Source organism: Sciurus carolinensis, chromosome 9 (assembly GCF_902686445.1).
Source record: "Sciurus carolinensis chromosome 9, mSciCar1.2, whole genome shotgun sequence".
Classification (NCBI taxonomy): Eukaryota; Metazoa; Chordata; class Mammalia; order Rodentia; family Sciuridae; genus Sciurus; species Sciurus carolinensis.
This window is the reverse complement of record NC_062221.1, coordinates 22529163-22550254: the sequence shown is the minus strand read 5'-3', so window position 1 is coordinate 22550254 and position 21092 is coordinate 22529163. Positions and strand designations below refer to the sequence as shown.

General features: G+C 51.7%; 2 protein-coding genes across 9 annotated transcripts in view; both read left to right on the top strand.

Moving 5' to 3' along the window:
• The window catches only part of Tmem108 (transmembrane protein 108), a 325980-nt gene extending 309255 nt beyond the window's left edge, over positions 1-16725 (top strand). For 7 of the 8 annotated variants that reach the window (XM_047564395.1, XM_047564391.1, XM_047564389.1 and 4 more), the window contains 3 exons: positions 370-1776; positions 11071-11225; positions 16379-16725. In XM_047564395.1, the coding sequence (XP_047420351.1) occupies positions 370-1776; positions 11071-11225; positions 16379-16501 (1685 nt within the window). In that variant the 3' untranslated portion in view covers positions 16502-16725. Of the gene's footprint in view, positions 1-369; positions 1777-1853; positions 1914-11070; positions 11226-16378 lie in introns of those variants that run through there. The other variant, XM_047564397.1, reaches the window with a different exon arrangement.
• A 3599-nt stretch (positions 16726-20324) lies between these two features.
• The window catches only part of Bfsp2 (beaded filament structural protein 2), a 64918-nt gene continuing 64150 nt past the window's right edge, over positions 20325-21092 (top strand). Inside the window, exon 1 of the mRNA XM_047564744.1 lies at positions 20325-20983. Coding sequence (XP_047420700.1) covers positions 20495-20983 — 489 coding nt within the window. The 5' untranslated portion in view covers positions 20325-20494. The remainder of the gene's footprint in view (positions 20984-21092) is intronic.

The following is a 21092-nucleotide window of genomic DNA, read 5'->3' as shown; positions in this document are numbered from 1 at the left end:
AGAAGACGAGGTACTGTGGAAGCCATAACCTCCCAAGCTCCTGCACCTGTTCCCAGTAGCTGTGCCTTAGGGAGAGGCTGGTGGCACTTGAGACATTTGAGAAAGGACGGGTCCAGCCAATTTCACTGGCTCTGGATCACTTGGTGCTGGTATCTCTTCCTAGCTGGGGCTGGTGGCACCAACATAATAGATGTGTCTCAGCTCCACATACGGCGCTGTGTCCCACTGAGCGTCATGCATCAGTGTGAGCCTCGAAAATGCTCCTGACCTGTCCCTTGCAGCCCCCGAGCTTTCCAAGGTCCTGGGTAAGGAGGGCACCGCTATAAACCGCTCCTCAGTCTCACCTCTCCTCTCTGTCTCCCTCTCCAGGCTTCCTCCTGACCTTGGCACTGACAGAAGCACTGGTACTTGCTGTCCAGGAACCATCTCCCAGGGACTCTCTCCAGGTCCTCCCCTCAGGCAGTCCCCCTGGCACCATGGTGACAGCATCCCACAGCTCTCCTAAACACTCCTCCGTGGTGACACTGAACCCCCATCCTGATGGACCCTCCTCACAGGCTGCAGCTAACACAGCAACGACGACAGCCCATCCAGATGGACACCCTCCTACAAACACCATCTCCACTGTCATGGTGGCAGCGACCATCCCCCATCCTGAAAGCCCCCTGCTCACAGGTTCCCCTCCAGTTACCATGGCAACCACACCCTCCCATTCAGACAGCCGCCCCCCTGGAGAGGCTGCCCCCACCATCCTGCTGACAAAGCCAACAGGAGCCACCAGCCGGCCCACCGCAGCGCTCCCCCGGGCTGCCACCCGCAGACCCCCCAGACCCCCAGGCTCTTCCCGAAAGGGGGCTGGTGGTTCATCCCGTCCCATCCCACCTGCACCCGGCGGCTACTCTGGGAGGAAAGAAGGCCAGCGGGGACGCAATCAGAGCTCCACGCATCTGGGGCAGAAGCGACCCCTGGGGAAGATATTTCAGATCTACAAGGGCAACTTCACAGGGTCTGTGGACCCAGAACCCTCTGCCCTTTCCCCCAGGACCCCGCTCTGGGGCTACTCCTCTTCACCACAGCCCCAGACAGTGGCTCTGACCACAGCACGCAGAAGTACCTCATGGGCACCGCCCACCACCCCCGCGGTGCCTGCAGAGGACAAGTCAGGCCTTAGCAGAGCAGACCAGGGGCGTGTCCCCACCTTCACCAGCCCAGGAGGGGAGCCGGACGCCACAGCCGCCTCAGGTGCCCCTACCCGTCCACAACCTGCCCCAGTGCCTTCTCAACGCCCCCGTGGTGACGTGCAGGACAGCCCCAGCCTCAGTGACTCTTGGCTTACTGTCACCCCTGGCACCAACAGACCTCTGTCTGCCAGCTCTGGGGTTTCCACAGCTGCCCCAGGGTCCACCCAGGCTGCCTTTGATGCCAGTGGCTCAGCCCCTTCCCAGGGGATTCCTCAGGGAGCATCCACAACCCCACAGGCCCCAGCCCAGCCCCCTGGGGCCTCAGAAAACACTGTTTCTCCAGCTAAGGAGGAGGCTGAGGCCTCCGCCACCATGACTGACAGGGTGCCCAGTCCTCTTTCCACAGTGGTGTCCACAGCCACAGGAAACTTCCTCAACCGTCTGGTCCCCGCTGGGACCTGGAAGCCTGGAACAGCAGGGAACATCTCCCACGTGGCCGAAGGAGACAAGCCCCAGCACAGAACCACCATCTGCCTGAGCAAGATGGACATCGCCTGGGTGATCCTGGCCATCAGTGTACCCATCTCCTCCTGCTGTGAGTGCCTCACCTCCTCCTCACTTCCCTCCCTCCTTCCTCTCCCTCCACACCAGGGTGCTCATCCTTTGTCCTAGAGTTGGACCTCCCCCACCAAGTGGGCTGCAAACTTCCCAGAGTCCCAGGAAACAAAGGAGCAGGACAAGAATCGTGGTTTCTCCCTGTCCCTGGTGCTGGGCTCTGCCAGGCCAGGGCCGAAGTGTCCACAGATCATAAAGTCACAGTTCCCAGGAGCTGGGGAGGACCTTACAGGCAATCTAATCCAACCGTGTATTTTTCAAGGAAAAAAAAAAAAAAACTTGGGAGGAGAAATGGCTCCCCTGGGATCTAAGAGTTAAGGCAGGGCTGGGAGGAGACCTCAGAGCACCTTCCAGCCAGTGCCCCTGTCATGACCCCACCCTGCCATCAGTGCAGCCTGTCAGTCCCTGCAGTAACGTGGCATCAAACACTGGGTGAAAGCTGAGATTTCCAAATAAACAGCCTCCAACTAGCCACGTCCTCACTGTCCTTTCGTCCTCCTCCTCTTCCTCCTCCTCCTCCTCCTCCTCCTCCTTCTCCATGTTCCTTCTTATCTTTTCTCTCCTCTCCTCTCCTCGTTCCCTTCCCTTGAGAAAGAAGAGGAGATAAAGCTTTCATCTGGTGGGAAGTTCCATTGGCCTTGGCAAAAATAACATGGTTCTCTAGCTACATGAAGGCTGGAGAGTTATGTGCATTTTAACTCCTCTGCACCTGCACGCCACCCCCAGCTGAGGCCACCAGCACCTCCTGGCTGCTGCCTGTCCCTCTGTGAGTGAGGAATCCAGGGACATTATCCCCGATGTCTCCAAAGTAACCTTTTGTGGCCTCTCAAAACCTAGGGCTTCCTTCGTCTCTCCATGTGCTTGATCCTCTATTCCCAGTTTCTCTGGTAACCTTGCAGGAATCTTCGCTGGGTGCAGCTCAGCCCACCCAACTGGTTGCCATCCAACCACCCCCTGACAGTGCCCGCCGTGCTCCTCGCTCCCTGAGCAGTCCATTCTTCCTGGACTCTTTAAGACTTCTCCTGGAGGTCTGAAGTTGGCCCCCTTGTAATTTTTACCCCATGATCCCAAGCTGTGCCTCCTGAAACCTCGCTAAACAGTCCACCTAACAATCCAGGAGCATTGGAATGGCTCTCAAGGGCAGTTTTCTTTGTCCAAGCTGCTCATCCTTGACCTTCCAGTCTTCTTCATGGGGTTTCCTTGCCCTGGTCCTGGCCCCCATATGCCCCCACTGTATGACCACCACTTTATTCCTGGTTATCCAGAAAGGAACAGAGTGTTCCACACATGCCCAGCCAACCTGTGCCGGCATCAGCTCTGTGGGCTATACTGACTTCAAGTCACACCAAGGGCTCACCTTGATCTCAACAGTCTTCCCACAGTGCAGGCTGTGAATCCAGGACGCCGGGGCTTCTCTCGTGCCATGGATTAGTGCAAGCGGTTCATGCCTTTAACATGAGCTGTGATTTCCGCTTGGTATTGAACTCGCACAGATATTTTCTAGTCTGGAGTCTAGATTCTACCTAGGCATCACCTCTGCCTGCTCTCTAAGCAAGACAGATTTTCATGTTTGTAGGCAGCGTACTTCTGCTCCACGACCCTCCTCAGGAAAAGTGAAAATGTTCGCAAGTTGCATATTTCATTCTTAGTAAAAGCAGCTGTTATCATCTCTCATGGACACACATATTTTATAAACTGTGATTGCCCACCTTTAAAACAGAAGAATGATAATGAGACAATGTAGCACAATTGGCCAATAAATTATTAATGGTCGTATTTGAGAAGGAACCCACACGAGAGACAGCTTTTTAATTTTCCACCCCTTATGTGTCTTGGATGCTGTAGTTTACATGGTGAGTTCCCAGTATTTTTTTTTTTTTAATCATTCCATCTATAAAACAGACTAGTGAGAGAAAATAAAACGAAAACAAAACAAGGTGCCAGGGTGACTGAGGCCGTCATCCCCACCTTACAGATGGGAAAAGCCGCTAGGTAAAGTGACTTGTCCAGAGTCCCCAGCACGCGATGAGTCAGCCCCCATCTGGTGTGTAAAATCTGTTGGTCTGATTCAGTGCAGTGTTTTGTGAGTGCCCATTGTGTACCAGGCACTGTGCCAAGCACTCTGGAACCAGAGATGTGCAATGTGGCTCCCTTCCCAACTCTCAGCACCCAGTACTCCCCCTGGCTGTCCTTTGCCTGGACTGGAGAAAGCAAGGTAGACCCAAAGCCCCCGCAGACCGTACCCACCTGGGTTTTTCTGTTCTAAAATGACTCCTACCTCGCCCAAGCCCCCATTCTTCTGGGAGGTGTGAGTTTGAAATTCGATCAGATCCTGCTGCAAAGCTGAGAAGCCCGGAGGCTGCCTAAGCCATGAATACAAATGTCAGCCAAGACAGGAGCAAGGACACGGCCCAGAACTGTACCTGGAGGACACTTCTGAGGCTGTGAAAGGAGACTTCAGGTGCTGGGGGTAGAACATATTGTTTCTAAAATAAATTATGAATTCTGTTCAAAGTAGACTCTTGCAGCCCCTTGGGAATGACGTAGCCCATCTCCTTTAGCATTTCCTGCTTCTGCACAGAAGGCCCTCACTCATGCCTGACCCTGGCTGCCTTCGTATCAGCTGTGTCCTTGTTCATGGTCCCTATTGTATGAGACCATCGTTAACTCTGTGAAGGCCCCTATGAGAGGGAAATTAAGGTAGAAAAATGTTTATGAGCCTCTAAACCCCAGGTTCTCTCTGGAAATGTCCTTGTCTGTTTGTTGTTCATAACCCAGCCCCATGAAGTCACCAGGCAAGCAGACCTCTTCCAGGATGGAGGACCCAGGATTCAGCCTTCCCTGGTGGCTCCATTTATCCTAATGCTACTCTAGAGACCCCAAAGGAGGATCCTACCTTTTGCTAGCTCAGCAGGTATTCCAGACCATGTGGGCTGGTAGCAGGTTCAAGTGTAGACTTCCTTCCTTCTAACCATTCAGACCAGCACCAGCTCTGGGCTGCTGGTCAGGGGGTGCATGATTTCTCTGCTTCTGGTAGAAGCAGCAGGGAGTGTTAGCAAAACCCAGGCTTGCCCAGGGAGGGGCACCCACAGATCACCTGCACTTCCAGATCCCTTGCCCCACCCAATGGCTGAAAGGATATATTTGTGCCAGGGCTGAAAAATGCTTTTTCTCCAGAGTCCTGCCAAACACTCTCAGCCAACGAGGTTTCAGAAGTGCTAGGAACTGAAATTGATTGGGTCCAGGCCACAGCGGGTCATGGCAGGGGAGCCATGTGGCTCCTGAGCTGGTCTCTGCTGCCACCATCAGGATGCATGGAATCCACAGCCTCCTGCTAGAAGCCTCTGGCCTTGGCATTGAATTGTGGTCCTCACCCACCGGTCAGTGCTCTGGGTGTTCACAGGGACGTCAGTTTGGAGGCCCTACCAGTCTCTCTTGCCTGTTTACATGTGTTACATCCATTCTGCACAATATTTTCCCCCAACAATGGAGGATGAAATCAGACGGCAAGGTTCCCAGCAGGTGTTGTTCATCATCAACCCAAGCTGAACCTGGCAGACAGAGTTGAACCTCCTGGTGACCCTGGACACCTAAGGGTCTATGTGTCCATGGCAGCCTGACTTCCCTCCAGACTCTGGAGTGTTGGGCAGTATCCTGAGATGACCTACCATGGGGCCCAATGATTGGTGGCCATGTTAGTTGTCCAGTGCATGTCTGCTCTGAGATTATAGGTTCCTTTGTCACTCAGAGACCCTCGACGGTTTTGTAATTATATAAGAAAACCTGGGTCAGAGTGACTCTTAGCAATGAAAGGAGTAGAAGAGGTTGGGACCAGAGGGAAGGGTGGACGGGAAATTTATCTCCTTGAAGTTTAGGGACCAATGTAAGGACGGGGAAGGGGAAAAGCCTTCGGGCAAGGTGGGTTGTCCAGGGACGTCACCCTGCCACAGCAGTGTCATGTGCTCACTCTGATGGCTCTTCTTGGTGAGAACTTCCTTGGGCTTCTGCAGGCATACTCCAACCTGCCAGGCTGGGGAGCCCCCAACCTGATTCCCCCAGGCCTCTGTCCTCATTCTGTACCCTGAGGACACCATACAGGCTCCTCACTCAATCGCCAAAGGAGGAAAATGACCATCTGCCGTCCTGCTCGGCCCTCACAGTGACACTACTGGACTATTCCTCCCACTCGCTGGTCTGTTTTCTCATCTATAAAATGAGGGGCCCAGTCTGAAATAGATCACAACTTCCTGTTCTCTCCAGCTTCCCTAATTTGAACCCTGTATGGACAGCCCTGGTGTGCTAGAAAAACCTGCCTCGTGGAATCAAACACACGTGTATATAAGCTTAGCAACTCATTGGCTGTGGGACATAGACAAGTGACTTCTCCACTGATCCAGAGCTTTCCCATCTGTAAGTTGGGACTAATGTCCACTGTGTTAGTTCAGGTTCTTTGAGAGGCAGGCACCAAGATGGGATTGGGTGTGTGAGAGAATTATTGGGTGAAACACTTAGAAACCATCCAGAAAGGAAATGGAGGAGACAGGGAGAGCCCCAGACTCCCCTGCAGGCCAGACACCTATGAAAGGCAGATCAGGTAGGAGGAGCCAGACTGTAGAACAATTCTTAGAAAGTTCCTGCCAGGCCAGTAGGAGTCCTGGGGCCCTGGAGGAGTCCTGCCTCTGCAGGAACAAGCCTACAGGCTGGGCTGGGAGCAGCCTGGGAGATGTGGCCTCCACACATTGCAGTGGGGAAGCCCGAGGGGTGGCGCTGGCCTGTCCACCCACCGTGCTGTGCAGCAGGAGCTCTGAGCAGGGCATTTCCATGTCTGCAAAACCCACTTTGAAGACTTGTAAGACATCAGAGACGATGCAGGCAAGGACTTAGGTGGGGGTCTGCCGTGAAGAGGGTGCTCACTCAATAGCAGCGACTGAGTCGTTCATTATCCATCTTACTGCTATTAGGATTTGCAATCTGTGCCCAGACAGGCCAGGCAGAGGGCTGTTCAGCAGGTGTTTGGAAAGGTCAGCTCCCAGGGGACCCCTGGGGCTTCATCTTCCTCTCGCAGCACATGGCAGATTCCTTCATCTGAAAGAATTCCCCTCCAAGAAATTTGAACATATTATCTAGGGTTACGTCTTAAAATCAGTGGACACCCCCCGCTTCTCCTGTCACATCTGACAAGCCATAGATGGTTGACATTCCTGGGAAGCCAAGAGAGCCTGCTTAAAATGTCAGCCCTGTTTGAAAATTCAAGGAATCAGGGGACTCCTTCATGTCTGCTGGTCTCGATGGCTATTGCCTCTGGTGACACAGAACAACTGAAGATGTTCAATTAAATGGGGGAGAGAGTGGCTGGCACCCTGGGTGTGCATGCACCTGTGAAGTTGACAAAGCACTCTCCATAACCAGTGTAGGTGTCCCTGTGTTCAGAATGATATAGGACAACAGGCATCAACTCGAAGGTCACCGAGACCTGTGTTCAAGTTGTTTGAATTAACTGGATGATAGTGACCCATGTTACTAACTCCCATGACCTTCAGTTACATCTTCCATAAGTGGGATGAGCATCAGTACCTTTCTCGGGTGGTTGGTGTAGGGGTTAAATTGGCCTGTAAAGTGCCCAGGTGCTGGGAATACGTTACAGACTCCATGATCTCGGTAGTACTTATCTCTCTTAGGTGAAAGTTCAGACCACTGAAATCATGAAAGTTCTAAACCCCAGGGGGAGCTTGGGCTTGGAGCACCCCAAAAGCCATGCAGCCCAGTTTTTCTTTCTAGACCTTTCTTGTGCAGGATGCTGAGAGAACAAGAAAAGAGCTCGTGTTAGTGGAGCATCCACAGAGGTCAGGCACTGTGCTTGGTGTCTTGCACCCATGCTCTGCCCAGTTCTCATTACGAGCCCATGAAGTCCCTATTAATCAGAGAGGCAATGATTTACCAGGTGTAATATGTGGCAGAGCTGCGACTTGAACCCAGGCCTCTCTGCCCCCAAGCCTGCTCTCTCCATAGCCAGGCTGGCTTCCAGTAAAAAGATGAAATGGTGAGGAGCCTTGAGCCCCCCTGAGAGAAATATAACCAGCCAGGCAAGCAGCCCTCCCTGCAGGGCAGGATTCCTGTACCTGGCTTTCTTCAGAGCCAGGCGCAAGGTGGGTTGTTAGACACAGCCCTGGTCTCCCTAGGGATTCTGCAAACCGCAAGCCCAGGTTGCAGCACAGCCTTGGGCAAGCTTACCTCCCCACTTTGTAGAGTAAGAATGTAGGACGGAGAAGGGACTGATCCAGTTACTCAACTACTGTGTGCCAGGAACAGTGCCAAGTGCGTGGTTGCATTTAATCTCCCCAGAGGAGGCTGAGACTGAGAAGGGCTAAGTAATTTTCTCAGGTAATATGAGTGATCGACTATCATCTGGATTCTAAATTCTACATCCCTCCTGCCATATTGGCTAGGCCCTAGCTAAGACCATGGAGGAGGTGCAGATACTCTCTCCCTTAGAGGGCTGCACAGACTATACAAATCTAGCTCATGGGCACCCTTCTTCCCTGCCAGCCTGTGTTTGGTGTCTGTGTGACATGATGGGAGATGCCCTATGGCTGAAGAGTCACTCTGTCCCAACAAAGGAAACCTTCCTGAGAACCCCACACCCCCAGGCTCCAGCTCCACCAGAACTGAGCCGAAGCTGAGGAAATGGGACTTGGCCTACTTCCCTCCATTTACGACTTCTGATTCAGCAGTTTGAATTCCCAGCTATTTCATCATCCCAGTTCCAGGAGCCAGGTGACAAGTAGTGCCCATGAAGAATAAAGACATCAGAAAAGAAGAGAGGGGACTTGGAGTCCTGTCCCAACCCAGCCACTCACAGACCTGTGGCCCATGGCAAGTCAGCTGGGCCTCGGCTGTGGTGTCACACCTGCAGAATAAGAAGGTGGCCTGAAGGAGCAGGTTTCCAGGCTGATCCTTTCCACACCGTTTTCTCCTTTAACTATTTAAAGAAAGGATTTTTGAAGGAAAGGAGGGAAAGGAAATCCACAAATTTTTGACAAATTAGATGCTAGCTAATCTCTAAAATATCTTTAGCCCATTCAGAAATCTCTCCTATGTTTTAGAGGCTTTTTTTTTTTTAATTTATCTTTTATTTTTTTACGGACTGCATTTTGATTCATTGTACACAAATGGGGTACATCATTCCGTTTCTATGGTTGTGCATGATGTAGATTCATACCATTCGTGGAATCATACATGTACATAGGAACCTGTAGGAATGAGAAGCAATTTAAAAAGATGGTTCCCAGCAGATTCAGTGAAACTCACCCTATCTCTTGACCTTGTTCAGAGGCCTTTCAGGTTGAAAGGCAAGGCCGGCAGCTGCAAAGAAAACTACAGAATCTCCCAGTCAGCCCCTGGGGCCTGGGGTCTGGGCTCTGAGGTCTTTGCCTGCACGGATGCCAGATTTGGCAGCTGCCTGGTGCCCTGCAGAATGCTGGCCAGACCCTCAGGCTGCTGTGGGAAGAACCGGCACTCTGCTGCCCCCTGGTGCTGGCCTCTGGGCAGTGCAACCTGGCCCCTTGCCCAGCACACAAGTGATTGGCATTACCAGGAAGTTGGGTGTATGCAGCCCTGGCCACAGCTGGCCCAGCTCCTGGAGGTTCTGGTGGTAGTGAAGCTGGGGCAGGATGCACTCAGTCCTCACTTACTGGTTTCTCCCCATGAGAACTTCTGTCACCTTATTGTATTCTGCTGTGTGAACTAGGACAAGCCACCCAACTCTCTCTGACCTGAGAAGCCTTCTCTGCCAGCATGCCCAAGCCACTCTATCCACGCCTAGTTCATCCTCAAGATTCAGACATGCACCTTCTTCCTGGGACCTGGGAGTCTCAGCAATTAAACAGAGAGGGCCGCATGTCACACCATGTGTGCAGTCAGGCTGCGGAGCCCTGATCAGACCACCTGCTCAGGGTGAGCCTCTGCACCCACCCAAGGCAGAACTGTGGGTGTTTAAGAGCATGGGCTTTGGAGTATCTGGGTATCTCCCAGGTATCTGGGTTTTCTCTTGGGCCTATCACTTTTACTCTCCAAGCCTGTTTTCCTGTCTGATTTTATAATCAGCAGTCCTGGTAGGACTGACCTCAAGTGTTGAATGGAGAATTAAATGAATTAATTTTATTTATTTATTTATTTATTTGGTGCATGGAATGGAACCCAGGCACTCCACTACTGTGGTATATCCCCAGCCATTTTTATATTTTATTTTGAGATGGGGTCTCAGGTTGCTGAGGCTGGCCTTGAACTTGCAATCCTTCTGCCTCAGCCTCCCAAGTCTCTGGGATTACAGGCTTGTGCCATCATACTCAGCTATAAATTCATATATCTAACATGCCTGGAACATACGTCCTGCATAAGTATTAGCAGGTTTGGGGGGTTTTGTTTGTTTTTGTGACAGTGCCAGAAAAGCTGTTCCATCAGGGATTGTACTTTGAGCCTCTGCCCTCCAGATCCTCTATAGAAGTCAAGGCCTTATTTTGTGAAGTTCACTGTGCCTGCTCCCCTTTCTCCATCCTTCCACTCCAGCTATGAGTGCTCCCATCAGTCCTCAGGTGCAGCTCGAGGTGCACATACCATTCTCTGCAGCCAAGCTCTGGGAACCCTCCCACCAGATGAGCAAGGCCTTTCCTGGTACTGCAGTAACCATGGGTAGCAGCAAGCTCCATGCAAGTCCCTGACCCTTGAGCCCCTTGGGGCAGCCTCTGAACACTGCTCTGACCCCACCTCCCACTCCACGTGCACTCCACTCCACTGCTGCTCTTCCTGTTCTCACGCCCAATTAGCTGCCCACCCCCAGTCCCTTTGCACATGCTGTTCCCCCTCCTGGAACATACTGCCCCATCCCACAACATGACTGGCTCCCTGCTCTAAGGTCACCTCCTCAGGGCCACCTGTCATGGTCTCTAAAGCAGCCTCTCCCCCAACTCCCTGCATCATCTCCCTCGCTTTACCCTATTGCCTTCATTGAATGGCTATCACACTCTGAATTTGTCCTATGTATTCATTTTGTTTGTGATTATTGTCCAGCCCCTCTGCAGCCCTCCATGCTTGCATTGCAATGGAAGCTCAGGGAATTTGGGGAACTTAGGCCTCTTTTTTCTACCCCTACCCTCCTAGATATTTTTAATAGTTTCTGGCACAAAATAGGCTCTTAGAGATGGGCCTTTATCTCCAGCACCTTTGCCTCCGTCCTCGTCCTTGTCACCTCCCTCTCTGACCTGCACTCTCTCCACAGCCGTCTTGCTGACGGTGTGCTGCATGAGAAGGAAGAAGAAGACCACCAACCCGGAGAACAACCTGAGCTACTGGAACAACGCCATCACCATGGACTACTTTAACAGGCACGCCGTGGAGCTGCCAAGGGAGATTCAGTCCCTCGAGACCTCGGAGGTGAGGAGCCCCACGCCACAAGGTCCCCCTGCCAGTGCAGGGATCAGCGCGGGTCCCTAAGAGAGCCATGGGGCACCTGCCCCTCCCAGAACTCTAGGCTCCAGCAGCAGCCACCCTCCTCCCCTGCCCTGCTGAGTCCGGAGCTGCATTTTAAGAATTCCCAGGTGCTTCCTGCACATTCAAGTTTGGGGAGCAGTGTTCTCGAGACTTCTGGTTTCTGGGAACAATAACAAATACTGATTGAGGACCTGTTTGGTGGCAGGCACTTTGGGGCACCATGGAGATGACAGCTTATTCTCAGGGGCTCAAAGTCTGAGGTGTGACTCGGTGAGGAACCCCAGCATCACTCAGAAACAAACGAGGGGAAACCAAGAACGGTTAGAGACAAAGAGCTGTAGGGAAGGAAACCTGCTGGGGGCGTGCGGGGAAGGACATTTGGACTTCAGCAGGCATCGTGGAGAAGGAGCCTGAGCACAGGATGGGGACAGTACTTCACGGCTAAGGAGAATTCCCTGGAGAGTGCATGGGAGTGCCGGCCCATGGCTGCCGGCTGGCCAGTGAGGAATAGGGCCTCAACTCTGTGGTCAGAGTCCATACTCTGCATTCCCCCATGGAGCAGGGGGATGAGCCAGGGTGGAGCAGGAAAGAAGGATGAAGGGGCCAGGTGAGGCATGGTCTTGGATGGGGTATCATGGAATCTGGACTTCACTTTGGGGCAGCAGAGGGTCATTGGAGGTCTCGAGTGCTGAGTGGGCCAGGGTGAGGAGAATTATGCTGTCGGCCTGGGGAAGGCACTCCATGTGTGATCAGAGAATGAATTAGGAAGGGAAAGAAGGGTGGTTTGGTGGCTGGATAAATGGATGGAAAAATAGACAGAAAAACCAAGCAGAAATAACAGGTCAACCGTGCAATGGAGACAGGCCAAAAGAAAGATGGCAGACTTCTGAACAGGCAGGCAGGTGAGAAGAGCTCTTTGGGAGGCACACCTGCCTCTTCCCCTGCAGATCCACTCTAAATTGCACAGAGTTCCATGCTCAAGACCCTTCTGCAGCTTCCCATTGCCCTTAAGCTAAAGTTCAAAGTCTTTTACAAAGATGGACCTGCCTCCTGCCAACCCTCTGGCCTTGCCTGGTACTGTGCTCTGCCTCACTTGCCTAGCTCCAGCCACGTGGCATTTCTTTTGTTCCTTCATGGTACCAAGTGACATGGCACCCTCTCCAGATCTGTGCATGGGCCATTCCATCTCCTGCAGTGTCTCCTGTCTCTCCCCAGCACACCCTCCACTATTCACCTCAGTGACCCCCGCCAGTCATTCAGGGCCCTGTGTGCATGTGGCTTCCTCAGGGAGGCCTTCCCTGGCCTGCCGGGCTGGGGTTGGCCTCTTGCCATAGGGTCTCGGCTTACTTTGCTGTTTCATCTTAGCACTCACTGGGGTTGTGATCATGTGGCCCCTGGTCTGATCCTAGTTCAATATTGCTCCGCCCACACTGGAGTCACCAGTTGCGTCCACACTGCAAAACCCAGTGGGCAGTTCTAAGCGCCCTTCTTACCAGACCTCCCGGCAGCATTGCCAGTAAACCAGCCAACCCCTCCTTAATGCAGGTCCCACCTCTGCAGTTCTCCCCGACTCCTGGCGGCTCCTTCTCAGTTGTTTACTGAGTCCCTGTCTTTCCCAGGCCTCTCGTCACTGGAGCCCCCAGGCTCAGTTCCACCTTGGCTCCTCTTTCTCCACTTAGTTCCACGATTGAAAAGCCATTGCCATTGCCACACCGTTGACTTCAAATTTCTCTCTTGCCTTGACATCTCTCCTGAACTCCAGACCCACATGCCCAGCCACCTGCCACACACACAGCTAAGAGTTGCCTCAAACTCTGCATGCCCAGGTCCAAACCCTTGATTCCCCGCTTCCCACCCCCAAACCCCAAACTCTCCTGGTTTCTTTGTTACATAGAAGTCACTGCAGGGAGCTTTGCCTCTGGCACCCCAGTCTGGCAAGTCCTACTGGTTCTTCCTTCAGCAGGGCCCTCCTGGACCAAGCCCACCCTCACCCCACATCCTAATGACTGCAGCAGGCTCTGAAAACAGGGCTCCCCGTTGCCATCTGGTGGCCTGCCGTCTACAAAGACAGACTGCCACCCAGCAGCCAGACCCTGTCTCAGCCAAGGCTCCTGACTCGCAATGGCTCCTCTTCGCGTGTTAAATAAAGTTCAGTCTCCTCCTTCCCTACACACTCTTCATGAGCCCACCCCCACCTCCCCTCACACCTCCCAAGTGAGATAGCCTTTATTTACTTCTTTATTTACTCAGTGGTGCTGGGGTTGGACCCAAGGGTGCACTACCACTGAGCTACATCCCCAGCACACCCCCACCTTTTCAAAAATTTTGACACATGGTCACTCTAAGCTGCGCAGACTGGCCTTGAACTTGCCATCCTCCAGCCTCCGCCTCCCAAGTTGCTGGGTTTGCACTGCTGTACGTGCTCTTCCCCCACAGGAAGCCTGCCTGCCCTCGGAGCCTTGCCCCAGCACCTCTCTGGAATGCTCTTCTCCTATGAGCCTCCATCTCTCGCTTCTTTCTGGGCTCTGTTCAAATGTCACATCCCAGGGGGAGTCCTTCCCTGATTATTCCAATCTGATGAAAACCCCCTAATGTCACATCCTTACCTCTCTTTTGACCTGCATTTGATCTATTACCTGCTAGAACATAAGCTGCCTGAGGGCAGGAACCTTGTTCCTGTGTTCACTGCTCCATTCCCCAAATCTAAGACAATGCCTGACCCAAGACAGACCCAGGGTAAATCACATCAAATGACCACTGCCATTGACCCATCCACTCAGCCCACAGCCTAACACATAGTAGTTGCCCAGTTTAAAAAAAAAAAAAAAAAAAAATTAAACAAAGGATAAACAGAAGGCCAACTTCGTGGAGAAATTAACTTTGAGTGGAGATTGAGCACGTTTTGTATTACAGTAAGTGAAAAATTTCTAACTTGCAAAAATCCCCTTACTGGCCTAGAAGTCCTTGAATTCCCAGTTTTGCAAATGCTCTTTGCAAATCTGTAAATGAAAACCAAAGCCGAAGGTCAGTGCTCATGAGCTCACCACAGCGAAGGCCCTGCTGGTAGAGCTCTGAGGTTAGATATTCCAGCATGGAGCACCAGCACCACTGTCCGACACAAGCCAGAGGCTCTGCTGAAAAGGGCTGTCCCAGCTGCTCACAGTCTCAAGAACAGGAGGATTCATTCCCCTGAAGCCGCAGCTAAAAGCTCAGCTTGGCTTCAGAGCGGATTTTAGCACTGTTCGCCTCCCGGCAGTCCACTCCCCTTCTTCAGCTTTATGCAGAGAAATATTGCCATTTGTTCCAACTACCTGAGCTCACGCTGTCTGAGAGCAAAGGAAGGCAGCCCAGAGCCAGGACAGAGACAGCTGGGGACCATCCCACAGGTCCCGGGGCAGATTCCACCATACTGCACATCCTCAGATGCACCCCCCACCCCACCTTTTAACCACCAGCTTTGTACCTGCCAGATGCTTTGCCTAAGCAAGTTTCTTGCTTCCCTGCCTCCCTCCCGTCCGTGTCCATGAAAGCAGCAAAGCAAATCCAGAATTAGACAGCCAGAGGGTCCCTGGAAATTTTTCTATTCTCTCTTCTTTTTCTCTCCTCCTCCTTCTCCTCCTCCTTTCTTTTTCTCTTTTCCTGCCTTGGTTGTTTTTTAAATAATTTTCTTTTTATGCAGTGAAACGTATGATGTGGTTCATCCACGGCCAATTCTTGCTTTGTGAAAACTGTAAACCAATGGACCACATCTCAACCTCCAACACCCCCCAAACCAACAGCAAGGTGGAGAAAAGGGATTTCTGTCCCTCTCTGAGGTACCACCCTATTCTCCTTCATTGGAAGGTGATCCAGGTCCACCCTCCTCAGCAAAGTCCAGCCTGGGAAGGAGCTTCTCATCTCCTTGTTGATATCTTTATCAACAATGGAATTTCTTCTCTCCTTATGATCCATAAAGCAATCAGCCCTCCTCAAAAAGTATCTATGTTTTGTTTAAAAATAAACAGAGAATTAATTGTGGCTTCTTTAAAAAGACATTTGTAGACAAATTTGGCATGAGCCATTATACCTTAGCCTGTTGTTGAGTTGAGTTCATTTGCCCTGAAATGGCTCAGAGGGTCTTAGATTTCACTTGTTTAGTATTGGAATAAGCTGTGGCTTTTCTTTCCTTTGTTTCTAAATTAACCCATTAAGTCCCAGGTTGTATATTCTGTGACCATAATAATTATCTCAAAGTTACCATAAATGTTATATTCATTACCTCAATTTTAGTTTTTATAGGTGTTCCAAATCTGGGATGATGGGCCCAAATGGGTTAATATCTGTAACTGAATCTGAGGACAACCCTTTAGTAGCCCACAGATACTGCCAATCCTTCCTGGTCCTTCCTGGTCCTTCCCTGGCAATGCAATCAGATTACCTTCTGAACTCGGATCACCTGCTGCTAGGCTTTTTTGCTCCTGGGGTTGAGCAGACAGGCTGCATCTTCGCTTACCACGTATTATGCAATTGCACAGAGATTCGGGTCCCCTCGGGTCAGCTTCTAGCTGTAAGCTCAGCTTCTGATGCTACAAGAAATAGGCAATAATTCTGACCAGGCTCTGGGAGGATCAGGAGGAGGACTCCGATGGGTGGGTGTCAGAAGAGGAAAGCAGTGAGTGAATGTAGGTGTGTTCAGGAAGGAAGAGCAGAGAAGGTTCCCAGAAGTCTGGGACAAACAGGAAGTAGAGTTCAGGGTCCACGTGAACCTATTTTTGCCCTTGAGGGACACAAGCTACGCGCTATGCGTGGGCCTGCTGAGCCCCCTCAGACTTTGACAAGGAAAGCAGCACCATCTCTGGCAACCTAGGGTAGGGGTAACTCAGAAGCAGGAAACCTTTTTTGGAAGTTGTTATGAAAAATCTGAAAGAACAGCGGAGAGGACTCTGCACCTCCGCCTTGGCAGTAGAGATGATAAACTTGTACCAAGAGATCCTGAAATAAATGTTCCTATGTGTTCGTTTGCTTAAGAACACCTTCCCCCAAAAAAAAAAAAAAAAAAAAAAAAAACAAAAAGAACACCTTCCCCAGCTCACACCATCTCCTCCCTCTCTCCCCAGGACCAGCTCTCAGAGCCCCGGTCCCCAGCCAACGGCGACTACCGAGACACCGGGATGGTCCTGGTGAACCCCTTCTGTCAAGAAACACTGTTCGTGGGAAACGATCAAGTGTCGGAGATCTAGCTGCAGCAGCTTTTGCTCTGCCGTTCCCTATTTTTCATCTCTAAATTATAAATATACAAATATATATATTATAAATATAACCTTTGTGTAACCCTGACTTAATGAGAAACATTTTCAGCTTTTTTTCCTAAGAATTGTCAACATCTTTTTTATAAGTGTGGTTTAAAATCAGAAAAAAAAAAAAAAAAAAAAAACTTTACAGAATGACCCGTGGCTTTATAAAATAAAGGTATTTCTAAGCAAAGCAGTGGCATCGGTTGCTTCTCTTAATAACTGTTTCTGAGCTCTCGGGGAGTCCCAGGAGCCCCGGCAGGTGAGGGAAGAGACCGACCTCCTGCAGAAGCAGAATGTTAAAACGGTCAAGGGCAAGGTCTGTTGCCTGATTCTTAAAGCTCCGGTTCCTCTAGATTCGGTGGGACCTGGTCTCCTCCCTCCTCCTGTGCACACCCGTGAAGGGAACCGGGCCGCCCAGGAAGAGCAGGACATACTCAAACCAAAGCAGAAGCGAGCATCTCATCACCCTGGAGGACGGGAACCCTGGAGACTCGCCATGGCACCACTGGATGTCAAGTTCAGTGCCACCCACGTCGAGGGCCATCAACCTTCAGGAGTCCGAGGAGGACGTGGAAGCATCCTGAGGCATGCCCTGAGATCACACCCGGGTGCTCCCTCCAGGAAGCGGGTGCCTGCATCCTTGCCAGCACCCAGGTCTGCATGCGACAGCGGCGCCTCTTCCCTCGGGAAGGGTGTAGACACGGGTCCCGAGCCTGGAGCTTTAGAACGCTTGCCCTTCCTCAAGGATCAAATGTTCATTGGGGTTTTCTCCAAAAGTGATGGTGTTGTGCCCCGAGCCAGGAACTGGTCTAAGATCTGTCACTTCTGAAACCTTCCTCCTGCGCTCTTAAAACAGAAACGAGATTGCCAAAGCCAGCCGCTTGGAAGAAGCAAGAGGCTGGTTCCATCCGTCCACAGAGGACTTGCAGACCACACCAGCTTGTCCTGTGGGCCCAAGGATCTGCCAACGGCTCTTCCTTTCCCCTCCTTCCCCTCTCCCGCTCCCCGCCTCCCACCAGGCTGCCTCCCATGGTGCCCAGCAAGGCCAGTGGGGGCTCAGACTCTCAAAGACACAAGAGGGGCTTCCAGAGGTGGCTGCTTCTCTGATATTTTCCTAAGAGTGGCTGGAAGAGAGGATAACTGCTTTGACGCTTCCTTTCTCTAAAAGAAAAATAGTTTGATAGTATATTTTGAATATAGATGTTCTTATAGGCAGATTGAGAATTGAAATTGAATGTCGGTTCATACGTTTGTGTTGTTACTGTGGTCTTTTTACCATGACTCTCCTTTCCTCCCACATTTCCCTTTTCAAAAAGAAAGATGGCCTTCGAAAATGTGTGTTCTCGATGTTGTACGAACCTCCTCGACATGAGTTATGTTGTCTCTCAGCCCCCAAAGGAGCGGGTTAAATGTTGCTCTGAGATTTGTTTTCTCTGTTACTGTCTATGTTGTTCTCTGACCTTAACCTTCTCATGTTTCTTTAGCTATTGCATTGAAAATATCAATGTGTGTGAGTATATAGAGCGAGAAATCTGTTTGTAAAGTAAAATTTATATATAATATATGTAATCGAAGATACATATGTTATATATACATTTGTGGATGTATGACTTATTTTTCCGTATCCACAGAATTCAGCTACCATGGATATATAAATAAACTTATTTTATTACCCAAAGGATTAAGTCGCTAATACATTTTGCATTCTTTTCACTGGAAAATAACTTTCAAGTCTCTCTTAGGTGGTACAATCTCACTTCATGTCCACCTGTGCTTTTTAACCTGCTTGCACATGAACCTGGCTTTTATGAGCATGAGGAGAAAATACAATGAGCAGTGTGTTAGTTGGTAAAGTGGGTCATTTAGAGCATATTGTGACTTTTTCCAGAGGAGACTCCTCTCTCTTCAGGGCTCTGGGTAGGCTGGGGTCCATCGGGTTGTCTTCCTTCCCCATGCTTCCACTCCCCAGGGCTCTGTGAACTTATGGTGGACACCCTTGAGTCAGAGAAACCTGTCAATTAACCTGGCAATTGAGTGTTACCATTTGCTGCAATAACAAGGCCTAAACATGACACCTTTGCCAACCCCTTAATGGGCGGCTTGAACCCTTCATCCAGCCTGGTCCACAGCCCTGGAATTGATAAGGATCAGATCCACAGGACCCAGTCAGCATCACCTGTAGCAGGGGGGTGTCACTGTAGTACAGTGTCCAGTGCACCACGGACCCTTCTTGTGCACTGCCGGGATGCCACGCCTAAATAAACCAGGGTCACAACGGCCTCAACTTGATCCAGATGGCTCCTTCATCTGTTAATCAAATAGCAAACGTCAGTATTTATCAAGTATCTTCCATGTCATCTCAAATAGACAAAGTTGAGGGGGCAACAAAAGAAAGACAAAAGGAAGGGTGTGGTATCCTAATCAGCAGGAAGAAAGAGCACACAGAACATTCTAGTAGGCAACCAGAATTTTAAACTTTGCCTGTGAGACTTTGGATGTTCTACTTTCTGGGTGGTGGGTACCAGAGAGGGTCCTAAATAAGTTCTTGGACTAGGAGTCAGAAGAGGTCTTCTCATCTTAATTGTGCTACTTTCTGAACAAAGGACCTTAGGGAAATCACTGCAGCTCTCAGGATCCTTATGACATATGGGGACAATAGCCAATTGTAGGCATGTGACCATGGGTTATGCAGTACACAGCCCAAACAGCCATACATGTCAACCCTACATTTCCCTGTCTTCTAAAATAGAATCGAGATTTCAGTGAAACAAAGACAGAAGCATGTATAGCACTGGAATGGAATTTGACTTCCTTCCCCTTTTTTAACTGGAGATACATTCTCACATCACAGGAAGTCAATAAATATCAAGCTCTACATTTTGGTCATCGGGTTTCTCCAGGGCAAATCTTCAGTGCAGTGATTTTTAAGTCCGTTTTGTCCTCTCTGGGACTGGAGGACCCTTTCCCATCCTCGGGAAGTGATTGCCAGCATGACTTAGCCCCTCAGGGCAGGAACCAAAATCCAGAGGATCCCACCAAATCCTAACCTGGAGCACCCGGGAGACCTTACCAGAAAACACTCCCTTTGCTCTTTTTATTTATGAGTTTCCGAGGGATGGGAAATGGCGGTGTGAGGATAGCCAGAGCACGGCAGGTGTCCAGGACACGTGGGATCTAAACTTGCTCAAGAGCCCATCAGAGTCTGAGGCTCAGGCCAGCACAGGAAGGAAGTCCAGAAGGTCAAGCAGCAGGTCCAGAGCAGACTCTTAGTGGGCAGGAGGAGGTGAAAGCCAGGGAGGGACCTGAAACTGCTGGGGTCCAAGGAGCGGGGAGGAAGCAGCAGGCTGGGTTTCTTTAGGCTGCCTCCCGCCAGGGCTGGTTCCCACCCATTCTCAACCTCCATCACCGTTGGGCGTTTGTGCACACTGACCCAGACCAGCACGGGTAGGCCAGTGCAAAGCATCAGCATTGGCGCCGAAGCACCCACGTTGAGTCCTGGCTTATGAGCTGACGTCTGGGGAAAATGATCACCACACTTGTGATCAGAGGTCCCTGGGGCCTCCGTTTACCGCCTGTGAAATGGGGCTGCGTGGTGCCGACTTTGGCCTCTCGGGTGGTGAAGTAAACAAACCCAGATGAGCCACCCCCACAGCCTGCACCGACCCAGCCTCCCCCACCACCAGCAGAACACTCTGGGAGGCTGGGCACCTGACCCGGCATCAGAGAACGCATGAGCGCCTCTCTGCACGCAGCCCGGGCAGGGCCCGCTTCTCTTTCAGCTCAGTGAATGATGGAAGCTCATGGAAGGCAGCAGACAAAGAGCCCCAGGGACAGGGGAGCTTCCAGAGAGGCCCGTGACCGGGCCACAGGGATGCTGGGGCTGGAAACCACAAGCTGCTGGACTCTAAGCCTGCGGGGTGCCACAGAGGCAGAGGGGTGATGAGTGAGCGGAGAGTGGTGGTGGACGTGCCCGCCGGCGCCAGCTCCAGCATGCCCCTCCAGAGGCGCAGGGCGTCGCTCAGGGGGACACGATCCTCGTCCTCCCTGGACAGCCCCCCAGCCTCCAGGACCAATGTCGTGGGTAGCCTCGTCCGCACCCCTGGGGTCTATGTAGGGACAGCACCCAGTGGGGGCATAGGTGGTCTGGGCGCCCGAGTGACCCGCCGGGCCCTGGGCATCAGCAGTGTGTTCCTGCAGGGCCTGCGGAGCTCAGGCCTGGCCACAGTGCCTGCTCCAGGCCTGGAGAGGGACCATGCTGCTGTGGAGGACCTAGGCGGCTGCCTGGTGGAATACATGGCCAAGGTGCATGCCCTGGAGCAAGTCAGCCAGGAGCTGGAGACGCAGCTGCGGATGCACCTGGAGAGCAAGGCCAAGCGTTCGGGAGGCTGGGGCGCCCTCCGGGCCTCCTGGGCCAGCAGCTGCCAGCAGGTGAGTACCAGGCCATGCCCAAAAGCTTCGCAGATAGCCGGAGGGGATGCTGAGGCAAGGGGAGGGGGAATTGCTGCTCTGAGGCCAGAGAAACTGGCCACAGCACCAA